At 35.4% G+C, this 13,509-nt stretch overlaps 1 protein-coding gene across 1 annotated transcript in view; it reads left to right on the forward strand.

Annotated features, from left to right (window-relative positions):
• caskin2 (CASK interacting protein 2) overlaps window positions 1–13,509 on the forward strand; it is a 77,883-nt gene that overhangs the window by 26,419 nt on the left and 37,955 nt on the right. Inside the window, exons 4-7 of the mRNA XM_073827770.1 lie at window positions 7,278–7,375; window positions 8,562–8,707; window positions 9,702–9,797; window positions 11,480–11,592. Of these exons, the coding sequence (XP_073683871.1) occupies window positions 7,278–7,375; window positions 8,562–8,707; window positions 9,702–9,797; window positions 11,480–11,592 (453 nt within the window). The remainder of the gene's footprint in view (window positions 1–7,277; window positions 7,376–8,561; window positions 8,708–9,701; window positions 9,798–11,479; window positions 11,593–13,509) is intronic.

Consider the following 13,509-nt stretch of genomic DNA (forward strand, 5'->3'; position numbering starts at 1 on the left):
ATTCTATTCTATTCTTTTTTCTATTCTATTCTATTCTTTTTTTTCTATTCTATTCTATTCTATTCTATTCTATTCTATTCTATTCTTTCTCTTATTAATTTGTTCATTCCATTTAATTTGCTCTTTCTTTCTTTCTTTCTTTCTTTCTGTCTTTCTTTCTTTCTTTCTTTCTTTCTTTCTTTCTTTCTTTCTTTCTTTCTTTCTTTCTTTCTTTCTTTCTTTCTTTCTTTCTTTCTTTCTTTTTTCGCTTATTCTATTCTATTTTATTCTATTCGATTCTATTCTTTCTCTTATTATTTTGTTCATTCCATTTAATTTTCTTTCTTTCTTTCTTTCTTTCTTTCTTTCTTTCTTTCTTTCTTTCTTTCGTTCTTTCTTTCTTTCTTTCTTTTCTTTCTTTTGTTCGCTCATTCTATTCTATTCTATTTTTTCTATTATTCATTTGTTCATTCTGTTTAATTTGCTCTTCTTTCTTTCTTTCTTTCTTTCGATCACTCATTCTGTTCTATCCTTTTTTGTTTTTCTTTCTCTTGCTCATTTATTTGTTCATTTTGTTTTGTTTGCTCATTTTCTTTACTTCTTTCACTCATTCTTTTGTTCATTCTTTTTCGTTTGCTTATTTTTTCCCCGCTCATTCATTTGTACATTCTGCTTTGTTCACTCGTTCTTTTCTCTCTTTTGCTCACTTGTTTCATTCATTTCCTTTTTCTTTCTTTCTTTCTTTCTTTCTTTCTTTCTTTCTTTCTTTCTTTCTTTCTTTCTTTCTTTCTTTCTTTCTTTCTTTCTTTCGATCACTCATTCTGTTCTATCCTTATTTGTTTTTCTTTCTCTTGCTCATTTATTTGTTCATTTTTTGTTTTGTTTGCTCATTTTCTTTACTTCTTTCACTCATTCTTTTGTTCATACTTTTTCGTTTACTTATCTTTTCTTTCTTTTTCGTTTATTTTTTCCCCGCTCATTAATTTGTACATTCTGCTTTGTTCACTCGTTCTTTTCTCTCTTTTGCTCACTTGTTGTTTCATTCATTTCCTTTTTCTTTCTTTCTTTCGCTCATTCATTCGTTCATTGTTTTGTTTGCTCTTTCTTTCTTACTTTCGCTCAGTAATTTTTGATTTTTTTCTTTATTTCTTTTGCTCATTTTTTCATTCATTGTTTTGTTTGCTAATTTTTTCTTTCGCTCATTCTTTTGTTCTTTCTGGTTCGTTTGTTTAATTTGCTCCTTTCTTTTTCTTTTGTTTGCTCATTTATTTGTTCATTCTTTGTTTCGTTTGCTGTTTTCTTTTACTTTCTTTCTCTCATTCACTTGTTCATTATTTTGTTCGCTCATTATATTTTTCTTTCTTTCACTCATTCATTCGTTCATTGTTTTGTTTGCTCCTTTCTTTCTTTCATTAGCTCATTTATTTGTTCATTCTTTGTTTCGTTCACTCATTGTTTTCTTTCTTTCGCTCTTCTTTTCTTTTTCTTTCTTTTACTCATTCATTCATTTATTGTTTCGTTCACTCATTGTTTTCTTTCTTTCGCTCATTCATTTGTTCATTGTTTTGTTTGCTTATTCCTTTCTTTCTTTTGCTCATTCATTTGTTCATTGCTTCTTTTCTTCTTTCTTGTATTTTTTAATTTGTTAATACTTTTTCTTTTCCTCTTTCTTTCGCTCATTAATTTGTTCGTTTCGTTCGCTTATTCTTTTCTCTTTTGCTCATTAATTTGTTCATTTTGTTTGCTCATTCTTTTCTGTCTTTCTTTCACTCATTCATTTGTTCATTGTTTTGTTCGCTCCTTTCTTTCTTTCTTCCGCTCATTCATTTGGTTCATTGTTTAGTTTGCTCATTCTTTTCTTTCTTTCTTTCTTTCTTTCTTGCATTTATTCATTTGTTCATTCTTTGTTTCTTTTCCACTTTCTTTCGCTCATTTATTTGTTCATTGTTTCGTTCGCTCATTCTTTTTTCTTTCTTTCACTCATTCTTTTTTCTTTCTTTCACTTATTCATTCATTCAATGTTTTGTTTGCTTTTTGCTCATTTATTTGTTTCGTTCGCTCATTTGTTTCTTTTCCTTTTCACTCATTCATTTGTTCGTTGTTTCATCAGTTCATTCTTTTCTTTCTTTTACTCATTCATTAATTTATTCATTGTTTTCTTTTTCTTTCTTTCGCTCATTCATTTGTTAGTTTCGTTCGCTCATTCTTTTCTCTCTTTTGTTCATTTTGTTCGCTTATCCTTTTCTTTCTGTCTTTCTTTCGCTCATTCATTTGTTCATTGTTTTGTTTGCTCATTCTTTTCTTCTTTTCGCTAATTCATTTGTTCATTGTTTAGCTCGCTCATTCTTTTCTTTCTTTCTTGCATTTATACATTTTTTCATTCTTTGTTTCTTTTCCTCTTTCTTTCGCTCATTCATTTGTTCATTTTTTTGTTTCTTTCACTTTTTTTTGTTCCTTCCTTCATCTTTTATAAGATCAAAAACTTTGAATCATACCACAATTTGTATCATGGGAATAGTATAGAATAATTTGTCGGATCCCGGTGAGATATTTTTAGCATGCGCAGTAGTTTTCATAGGGTGATATACTGATGTGTTTAAGAAGTCAGGATCAGATAGTGTGTGCTGAACCATAGACTGAACACAGCATTCTTCAGACATGTGTCATATTAATCATCAGCGTTACTCTCAACATCTGTGGCTGCTGAACAATAGCTGCAGGGTGCTTTTTTCCATCTCTTACTTGCTAGTTTCACAAAACTCTCATATGGTTTAAACCCTCATCTGATTTTAACCACGTCCCTGCTAAAGCTTCAGTATTGGGGGTTGTTTTGGTGTAAGGTCTCTATGGGAGATGATATGTGTGAAGTTGTCTTCATATATGAGATAAAGGGGTCGGCTTGTCTTTTCTGCATGAAAGGGCTTGTAGGAGCATCGCAGCAATGCAATAAAGGAGACGACAAGAAGAGGTATAAAATGGGTTCAAGAAACCTTACCTGTCCTAACCTGGAAAAACCTTCAAAAGTAGTTTGTCTGCCCACACTGACTGCAAAAAGTTGATGTTTAATGAATGTTGACATGACACACATTGGGTATTTAATTTGTTATTTTAGGTTTTAAAAAACATTTAAACTTTATGTTCATCAAACAATCCTGAAAAAAGCCAGTTTTTAACAATTTAACATATTAAAGCATTGTTCACTCTACACATTTGAGGTGTTTTTGGTTAAATGGGGCCACATCAAGTGCCCTGTAAAATGCATGAATGTTTCATCCATCATTTACCTCAAGTCAAAGGTATTTTATGGTAACGTTGAGTTACTGATCCTTCAAACTATTAAATAAATACTGAGCAACTTCAATTGGAGCATCAATAAACCTGTCCATGATGACACCGAATGACAGCACACTACAAAGCAAAAGCTAGCTGCTAGTGAAAACAGGGACACTTCCACTCTGAGACAAGTACGTCTAAAGAAATCTTGGTATTCTCTCCCTGTGATACATTTTTAATACAAATTATATATTTATCTATCTCAGACAGAAGTGCTTTGTTGGGATTTGCGCAGCTCCACCAGATTCAGTTTCAGACCTCGGAAACAATCTGAGACTGCGAGGAAAAGTCAGCTTAATCTAGGGAGCTAATTATATATTTATTAGCTGCACTGACACATTTTAATAGCCATTTGTAGAACTGAACGTGTGGATGTTTAAAAGTTTGCCAACTACACCACCACATAGATTAGTAACTGCTAAGTACACTTGTCATCGCAGATTTGAGAAATGATAATCCAGTAATTCAGCTCTTTCGCTTACAACAATCCCTTCGATATATCGTATATCTCTATGTCTGTCTCAAATTTATTACATTTGGACCATGACTTACATACACATGGAGAACATTTATTTTTATTAGGCCTAATCCACATTGGTTCATCCTTTTCAATTATGCTACGAAATGTGCTTTTATTCATTTTTCAGTCGTCTGTTCCCTCAAACACATGCATATTTTAGGAGCTGGACCATCCCTAGTCACAAAGTGACTGTGAAAGCAGAGATCTATCTGCTAATTGGGCAGTGCGCTCTGGCTGTGCCGTCAAGACTGATCGCAGTGTTGTGCTCAATTGAACTCTGTGACAGAAACAGTGCCAAACTGGCCAAACATTTCCCTCTTTCACACCAGATGGATTATTGTTCTGCTAAATGAGATGCATATTTGTCATGTTCTGTTTGTAAAATCAATCAAGGCCTTTTCTGATGTATTAATTCAGTGTGGCATAAAAAATACACCATATTGTTCATGTTTACAGTTTGTTCCTTTTCTTTCTTACTTAAAGGGTTAGTTCACCCAAAAATAAAAGTTAGCCCATTATATGGCTTCCTTTTTATAGACGAATGCAATCAGATTTAAATTTAAAATTATCCAGGCATTTTTCCGAGCTATATGATTGTTACGGAGAAACGAGAACGTGAGGCGAGCAGATCCATATGCAAGCTTTATTAGAAAACACAAGATCAAACACCGGCAGGGTCAACCATCGGCAAACAGGTATAGTCCGTGCAAGACATAAGAGTAATCCAGGGACGGTCAATCGGTGGCAAACGTAATCCGAATGGGCAAGGCAAAAGGGGAACCTGAATAGACAGTCCAAAGATCGATCGAGGGGGTCCAAAATGGTAGGGCTGCATGATTTGGAGAAAAAATCGAATTGCGATTTTTCTGATCAAAATTGCGATTTGCAATTTAAAATGTGATTTACTACTATTTCATAAAAGAGCTACAGATTTGATATGGTGGTTTTATCAGCACCAAAGAAAGACCAAGCATAATCACAAAGTATGCTACACAGTGCTACTGTTTATTGTTTATTAAAACCTCTTAAACATTGTTGCCATTTTTTAAATAAAGTTGTCAGTTGTCATGACAAATTAAGAAAATAACTACAGTATCTTCAATAAAATTAAATGAACAATCATATATAAAATCGTTTAATTTTAGGAATCCAAACACACTGTAAACAATTTTACATCAGTAAAACACTGATGATAACAGTTCTGTAACATCTCGTAAGTTTCACAAGACCCCAGCATAAACGTTCCTGATAAAATATTTGTTATATAGGCTAAGCATCAACATTCACAAACCACTGTTATAACAGAAAAGCAAGCATGAGCTACTGCGTGCATCCATAGCAGAATGCAAGCAGACAAAGCTCCTTTAAAGCTGACATCTCAGTTCATACGCGATCTCATAAAGCTATAACACAATGAATATTATGCACAATGAATCTTTCACAATGTCTACACTTCGTGTGTTTTAATTCATGAGCACGCAATATTCAGCACTGTGCAAGAATTTTTGAGCAGTGAGTGGATTCTAATTTAAACAAACACCTCTGATGACTGCCTATCCTTGTGCTTACTAATCATAGTTGTAAGTTGTATACTAGTTGTTCTTACTGCTTTTATGCAATAGATGAATAACAGTGTTTTGTTTTTTAGATATTTTATGTTTAGATATTTCTATTTTGCGGGAGTCCCGCGAATCATTTTATTTTCCCGCATCTCGCACTCGCCCATCAAGTTTTGTCCCGCGCCGCATTTGGTTGCGTCAGGTCCCGCGGGTCCTGCTGTACTCCCGCTGTACTCCCGTAGGAGTGCAGGTCTCTACTGCATGTACTGAGCAAATAACGTTAACGCCATTTGGAAAATTTGAGCGGGAGCAGCGGCTCAACTTCCCAACTAAGTGTCTCTTAATGTAGGGTTCATGTAAATTCAATTGATGTACTGAAAAAAAATCTATATTGGTTACTTTTATGCGGGCTTTTGCGGGCAGGAGCGGGACAAAACATGAATGTCGCGGACTGGAATGGAACGAGATAACATATGTTTCTGTGGGAGCGGGACTGAAAAATACGTCCCGTGTATGTCTCTACATGCAGTGTTAAAATGCCCCCTATTAGTTAAACTCTGCATCAAACGTAATATACGCATGAAGACGTAATATGCACATGAAGCGACCTGTCAAAACGACTTATATGCTTGTTACCACATTTGATAATCAATGGAAATAATCGCAGCTCTTGCGATTTGAAAATCGCACCCTTTCAAATCGCGTTTCGGTTTAACAACGATTAATCGTGCAGGCCTACAAAACGGCAAGACGAAGACTAATCCAAACAGGCCTAAATTCCAGGGCAGGCTGCAGAATAGACTAGACAAGAAAACCAGGCAGGGAATCCAAAACCCCAAAGACTAGACTAAGAAACAAGACTTGAAACAAGATTCACTAACGAGGGAATGCAATGAGTGGCTCCGTAAAGTAGCTATCGCTAGAAGAGTGATAAACGGTATAACAATACTCGGCCCAGAATGATTGTGATGGCCTCGTATTTATATGGTGGGTGATTGGTTACAGGTCAAAGTGCAGTCGGTGCAAAGGGGGATGGGAAGTGTAGTCCAGGGTGAAGTGTGACAGTCAGTGTAATGAGCAGGCAACCTCTGGTGGTGAGTGGGCGGAAGAGCACGGGCAGGGATCATAACAATAATGGCAATGGGCGAGTGTTTCTCTTCATCAGTCCAAAACAAGTCCAATAAAGTGTATTTTTCCATAATAAAAAGTGCCTCACACGGCTCCGGGCGGGTGAATAAAGGCCTCCTGTAGCGAATCGATGCGTTTTTGTAAGAAAAATATCCATATCTAAAACATAATAATCACTTTAATCTAGCTTCCACTAACATTTGTAGATGTAAGCAGCTTTGGGTGGATGACATTTGTGTGAGGACGTTTGTGTTGCGCATGCGCTGGTGAGTGTCGTGACAACCAGTGTTTGTTTACAGGAGCAAAGAAGCAAAGTTTCCTTACTTCAGCAAAGGAAAACCAGTCTCCTTTTGGTCTATATCGAAATCCTCCAACATTTTGTTACGTCTGAGCGGCACATGCGCAATGCCGACGTCATCCGCCCGGAGCGGCTTCTATGTACAATCAGTTGGCGCAAGTTAGAGAAACGTGATTAGTACGTTTTAAATATGTATATTTTTCTTACAAAAATGCATCGATTAGACTGATGAAGAGAAACACCCATCTATGCCGTTCTGAAACTTGGAAGTGCCAGGATCATTTAAAAAAAATACTTCATATACACCTAGGATGCCTGGAGGGTAAGTAAATAATGGGCTAATTTTCATTTTTGGGTGAACAAGTTACAAGTTACTGTTTTGCCAAATGCTTTGTGAATTTAACCAATAAGCGTATCAAAGGTCTAAGTAGCTTTTAACATTTTACTTTGTTCTTTACAGATTTTCAGCTCTTCATCATGCGGCTCTCACTGGCATTACTGACCTCTTGTCTCTACTGTTGGAGGCACAGGCCACCGTGGACATCAAAGACAGTAATGGTGAGACACTTTACCATTTTATCCTCTAGCCAATGAGTTTGTAAATCATTTAGAGCAGGAGTGCCCAACCCTGTTCCTGGAGATCTACCGTCCTACAAAGTTCAGCTCCAACATTTTTCCTTGATAGGAAGTGGGTTTATTTGTTCAAATGGCTCTAAACATTCCCAGCTGAGGAAGAAGGGTCTTATCTAGTGAAACAATTAGTTATTTTAAAAAAAAAGTACAATTTATACACTTTTTTAACCACAAATGCTCGTCTTGTCTAGCTCTGCGATGCGCATGTGTACTCTGTGCACTCCGGTTCTAGACAGTCAGGGTATGTAAAAAAAATCTCATTTACTCCTCCAACTTCAAAATGATCCTACATCACTGTTTTACCTTTTTTTGGTAAAGGGCGACTTTCTTTGCACATTCACTTTGTAAACACTGGGTTGGTACTTCTGCAGCGATGTAGGACGAGTTTGAAGTTGGAGAAATTGAGATGGGAGTTTTTCGACATACTCTAACTGTATTAAACCGGAGTGCTGGACAAGACGAGTATCTGTTGTTAAAAAATATTTAATTTGTAATTTTTTTTTTTTAGAAAATATCTGATCGTTTTGCTAGATAAGACCCTTTTTTCTTTGATTGGAATCATTTAGAGCCCTTTGAAACTGCATTTTGGAAGTTCAAACTTGCGGGCACCGTAGAAGTCCGCTATATGGAGAAAATTCCTAAAATGTTTTCCTCAAAAAAACATATTTCTTTACGACTGAAGAAACAAAGACATGAAAGTCTTGTATGACAAGGGGGTGAGTAAATTATCTGTAAATTTTTGATCTGGAAGTGAACTAATCCTTTAATACAACTGCAAAACTGTACAAATGCAACTGCGTTTCCCCCGACAAATAAATAAATAGTATAGCAACATGAGTCTTTGAATCCTAATAAGTCTTTGGATGTACCATCAAAACAAATTGGATCAAAACATATTCAAACATATAGTATATTATTCAAATACTCCAAGACAATTAAGGACACACATAAATTGTCGCGCATGTGCTGAGCATAGACAAGCTAGGTAGTCACGATTTTTCCCATTTCGACAGAAAAATATACGCACCACCAGAGAAAGAAAGCACTGTTTTTTCCAGTGCAAAAGAACAAGTAGCTGTGAAAATAATGATTCTTTTGCTCACCGTTGTAGGTATGCGCCCATTGCACTATGCTGCCTGGCAGGGGAAGGCTGACTCTGTACTTATGCTGCTGAGAGCTGGAGCTTCTGTGAATGGAGCTTCACAAGATGGACAGATCCCTCTCCACCTGGCTGCACAGTACGGACACTACGAGGTGGTATGTAACACACTGCTCTTTCACTATTGACCAATTTGTGCCATACAGGAGAACAGTGTCAAGATTCAAACAGGTTTCAGACTTTCACCTCCATTTCTCCAAAGTACTGGTTTGGTCGACAGGTATGGTGGGGACTTGATGTACTGATATCCAATTCCAGTTTGCTCTTGAAATATAAACATTTAAATGTTGGCTTGTTTTAATGACAGATTTATTCCAACTTGTGTTAAGTAAAAATATAATGAAGATATATTATATTGTTATTATTTATAGCTGACTAATAAACTGTAGGCATTGAATTGCTTTCCTGAGGTAAATGTAAATGGAGGGCCATTGGCCTGATACTGAAAATTCACATTTAGCAGGTTATTTTCAGTTGTCGAAGTTTCAGTGCATCACTAGTTATGTCACTTAGTAGTGTGTTGAAAATAAATGAGCGAAAAGGCTGAATGCAGCACTTTGATAGCGACTCAGGAATGTACTGTGACTCAAACCAAAGTCTAGCCTTTGAGGCTGTTTACAGATCTCTGGCAGCTAGATAAAAAGGATACGTAGTGTTTTATGTTTTCTGAAGGAAAATTCAAGGCATGTCGTTGCACGCTCGAGGCAGAAAAGAGGTCCCCAGCAAAGATAGCATTACTTCGCAGGTCCAGGGCTTTGTTTCAAAACAATGCATTTTTTAGTTAACCTCGCTGTGTATATGATACTTCTCAGATTGACCAGTTGTAGAGGATACAGGATATATCCTGTCACAGGATATAATGTGTGCTATATAACGCAATCATTTACAAAGAATCAACATTTTTTCTTTGGCCTTTCCCTCTTAGTCCTTGACCTTTTTGGATGCTATTTCAGCTTTTCGTTAATGGTTAGACTAAAGCTGATATTTCTTTTGACATTGTCTTCTTTTGTGTAATCCCAGAAACCTTATGTAGCCAGACACAGCGTTCATGCCCTTTCACAGTATCTCTGTGTTTCTGTGTCCTCCCCTCAGTCTGAGATGCTACTGCAACACCAGTCCAACCCCTGTACTGTCAACAAGGCGAAAAAGACCCCTCTGGACCTAGCTTGTGAGTTTGGCAGACTCAAGGTGAGCTAAGAGTGTTGTTACAAGTACATCTGTTGTGACGTTGTAACTTAGCCTGGTGCTGTACCACATCGGTGTGCTTGAATTGTGTTAGTCTCAAAAAAAGCATTAGGAAAAAGCATTGAGATTAAGACTATTGATATCTCGATATTCTCATTTTTACAAAACAATATTGATTCTTAAATCCCAAGAATAAATTAGTCTAGACTGTTTTCAGTTAATGAATGAAACATTGTAGCTCATCTCCATTCCTATAAATAGTGATAAGCTTTGTGCTCTGTTACTTTTGATATGAAACAAAGTCTCAGATTTCAAATTCTGTCCATTTTATTACAGTATTCAAACAATAAATGCCGTTTTGGCTGTGTAATGTGGAGTGACAGATCGCTGTAGTGCCACAGTTTAAGAGAAGCAGTAACGTGAAGTGTACATGACCTGATCCGCTTTAATACTAGTTACAGCAGAAAATAAACATGCATAAACATTTGAAGGTATGTTAGAAGAAAGTAAAAAATGTTTATTACATTTAATGGAAATAAGCTTGTGGGTCAGAAATTGTCTCCACAAATCCATTTAAAATGATTGGGTTTAGTTTTTAGTGTTTTTTTTTTTTTTTTTTTTAAATATGTGTTAATTTTAAGATATTCAAATATCTTAATGGAACATGATCTTTACTTAATATCCTAATGATTTTTGGCATAAAAGAAAAATGGATAATTTTGACCCATACAATGTATTTTTGGCTATTGCTACAAATATATCAGTGCCACTTAAGACAGGTTTTGTGGTCCAGGGTCACATATTTGACAAAATAGTATATCATTTCACCCAGTGTTTTAATATCTGTTTAGTATCTGTTAATATTTCATTCAACAATATGTGGGTACAAAAGTAAAATATAATAACCAGAGGGTAAAACGGTATTTTCCAGCAGACATGAGATTACATAGGTGCAGTGGAATTTTTTTAGCTATTGGTATTTCTGCATTAATATAGCTAGAGCTCATCTAATTTAAAATAGCTGTGCCTTTTATAACATCTATCTGAGTTATCCCAGTCTCAATGCAAGCTCATAGTGCTGAATCCATTTTCACACCGCAATCTCTATTATAATTATAAGCAGGAGTTCATGACATAACAGAGCCTGAGCGAGGTCTTGTTTATTTTCCTGAAGACTGTATTACATACGCATTCAACGGCAAAAGATATCAGTAAGCTCAAACAAACTGCCTGCACAAGCCACAAGCTGGGCGGATGGAGATGAAAGGCTTTAAAAGATGGCTTTCCTGATGACAGTTCTGTTAATTCACCTTAAACTAGATTTGCCAGGGTGAACTATTTCTATTTAATCTTTCGCCCAAGTCATTTGGAATTATAGAATGCAAATGCTGCAGAGAGTGGGGCTGATGGAATGAGTCTAATTTAGCAGCACACCAGCGAGTCAGTTGCTGGGCTGCAGGAGGATTCTGCCCCAGCTGGAAACTGAATTCCATTTGACAGATTCTCAATGCCAGGAGTACAAAGTCATATGCCTGGGCTGACAACTTAGGCTGGTTGCGTTTCTGTGTTTTAAATTGGCAGTGACATCCTGTTTAGACATTAGAAGGCAAAACTGGAGCACTTTCTGGCTGAAAGTTTTCCTGTTTTGGATCGCTTCCTTACTGTTTCTTAATTTTTTCCTCCAGGTGACCCAGCTGTTGTTGAGCAGTAACATGGTGGTTGCTCTCTTAGAGGGGAACGGCAGGGATAACACCCCCCTGCATCTTGCTGCACGCAATGGTCATAAAGACATCATCAGGTCTGCTTCTCACTAACCCCTTACTTTTATATCCTGTTGCGTTTTTCTACATCTTCCTTTCAGTCTAAATATTTGCTTTTCAAACTGATGTAGAAATGTTTCAGAAGAGAGATGTATATTAAGTCTGTTTAAAAACCTACTACTGACATAAATAGGTGTTTTTGCATCCTAACCATCATGGAACCTCGTAAATGAGTAATTTAGCTGTTACATAGGCAGCAAGTCCCTGTTTCACACCAACCACTACAACATAGTTTGATGTTAGGTATAAAAAAATACATTGTGCACATAAATATTGGGTAAAATACCCAGTTGTTAATTGCTCCAGTCTTATTCCAGTCCTTATTCCTATATGTGACCCTGGACCACAAAACACGTCTTAAGTAGCACAGGTATATTTGTAGCAATATCCAAAAATACATTGCATGGGTCAAAATGATCGATTTTTCTTTTATGCCAAAAATCATTAGAATATTAAGTAAAGATCATGTTCCATGAAGATGTTTTGTATATATATATATATATATATGTATGTATGTGTGTGTGTGTGTGTGTGTGTATAATGTAGTTATAATAATGCAAGTGTTTGTTTATAACAATAATAATAACAATGTTTTGTAATAATAATAAATTTAACTTTCTAGTGATGTATATTAATAATATAATGTGTGTATATATAATTTTTTATTTATAAATATATATAAAATACATTTCACTTTCTAATAATATATGCTAATAAAATGTGTGTGTGTGTGTGGGTTGATAATAATAGTAATAATAATAAAAATAAACAATAAACTTCACTAATAATATATACTAATAATGTGTGTGTGTGTGTGTGTGTGTATATATGTATAATGTAAGTGTATATTTATAACAATACAAATAGCAATGTTTTTTTAATGTTTTTTTCTAACATTTAATTTAATTTAACTTTTTAGTAATATATTAATAATATAAGTGTGTGTGCGTGTATATATATATATATATATATATATATATTAGGGCCGGGACTCGATTAAAAAATTTAATCTAATTAATTAGAGGCTTTGTAATTAATTAATCGAAATTAATCGCATTTTAATCGCATGTAAATATTTGACCTGAGAACAGTGAGAGTTAAGAATTTTACATGGATTTTTAGTATACCATTGAATAATGACTGAATACATAAGCTTAAGCAACAAAATATTGCTTATTTTTGTTCAACCAAGTCCACCAGACCAGTACAATATTGCCATTAAATGTAGCAAGAGGCACGTTCTTTAACGAGTCTTTCATTCCGAGAACTCTGCTCTTGTGTTTGCTTAATTATGCATTTAAACGTTAATGACCAAACCTATCATTATAAAAGTTGCTGCACATGGAATATAATGCGGATAACATTTAAAAAATAGTTTTTATCAGGTTACACACTGATTATTTATCACTCAAACCCCTTTCTCTACCTGTCCGTTGGTCGCGTATATCCTCCATGTTTGTAGTTTTTTAACACTTTTTATGCGTGTTTGTAGTTCTAATCGAATCCTCGTTCACGGCGCAGTGTGTTGCAATATCCGGGAACCATCCGGGAATCTTTGGAATACTTTTTAAACATACTGCGATTTGGGACATACAATACTATTTAGGACGGACGTCTTTTGCTGCGTCCCAATTCGCCTACTTATACTACGCCCTAAAAGTATGTACTCTTTTTGTGAAGAAAAAGTACATACTTTTGAGTATGTAGCAGAATAGTAGGCGAGCTTTGGGACATACTACTTCGTCATAACTGCTTTTTTAATGGAAGCTCTGTTGCTTAGTTACCTGAATCCTGTCACTGTTTAAACTGCCCTGTCAATCATCACAGTTAACATTATCTACATTTCGTTTAATTTAATTTCCTATCGTAACAGAGAGAAATGAAGAGGCACGTTT

Source organism: Garra rufa, chromosome 22, assembly GCF_049309525.1.
Source record: "Garra rufa chromosome 22, GarRuf1.0, whole genome shotgun sequence".
NCBI lineage: Eukaryota > Metazoa > Chordata > Actinopteri > Cypriniformes > Cyprinidae > Garra > Garra rufa.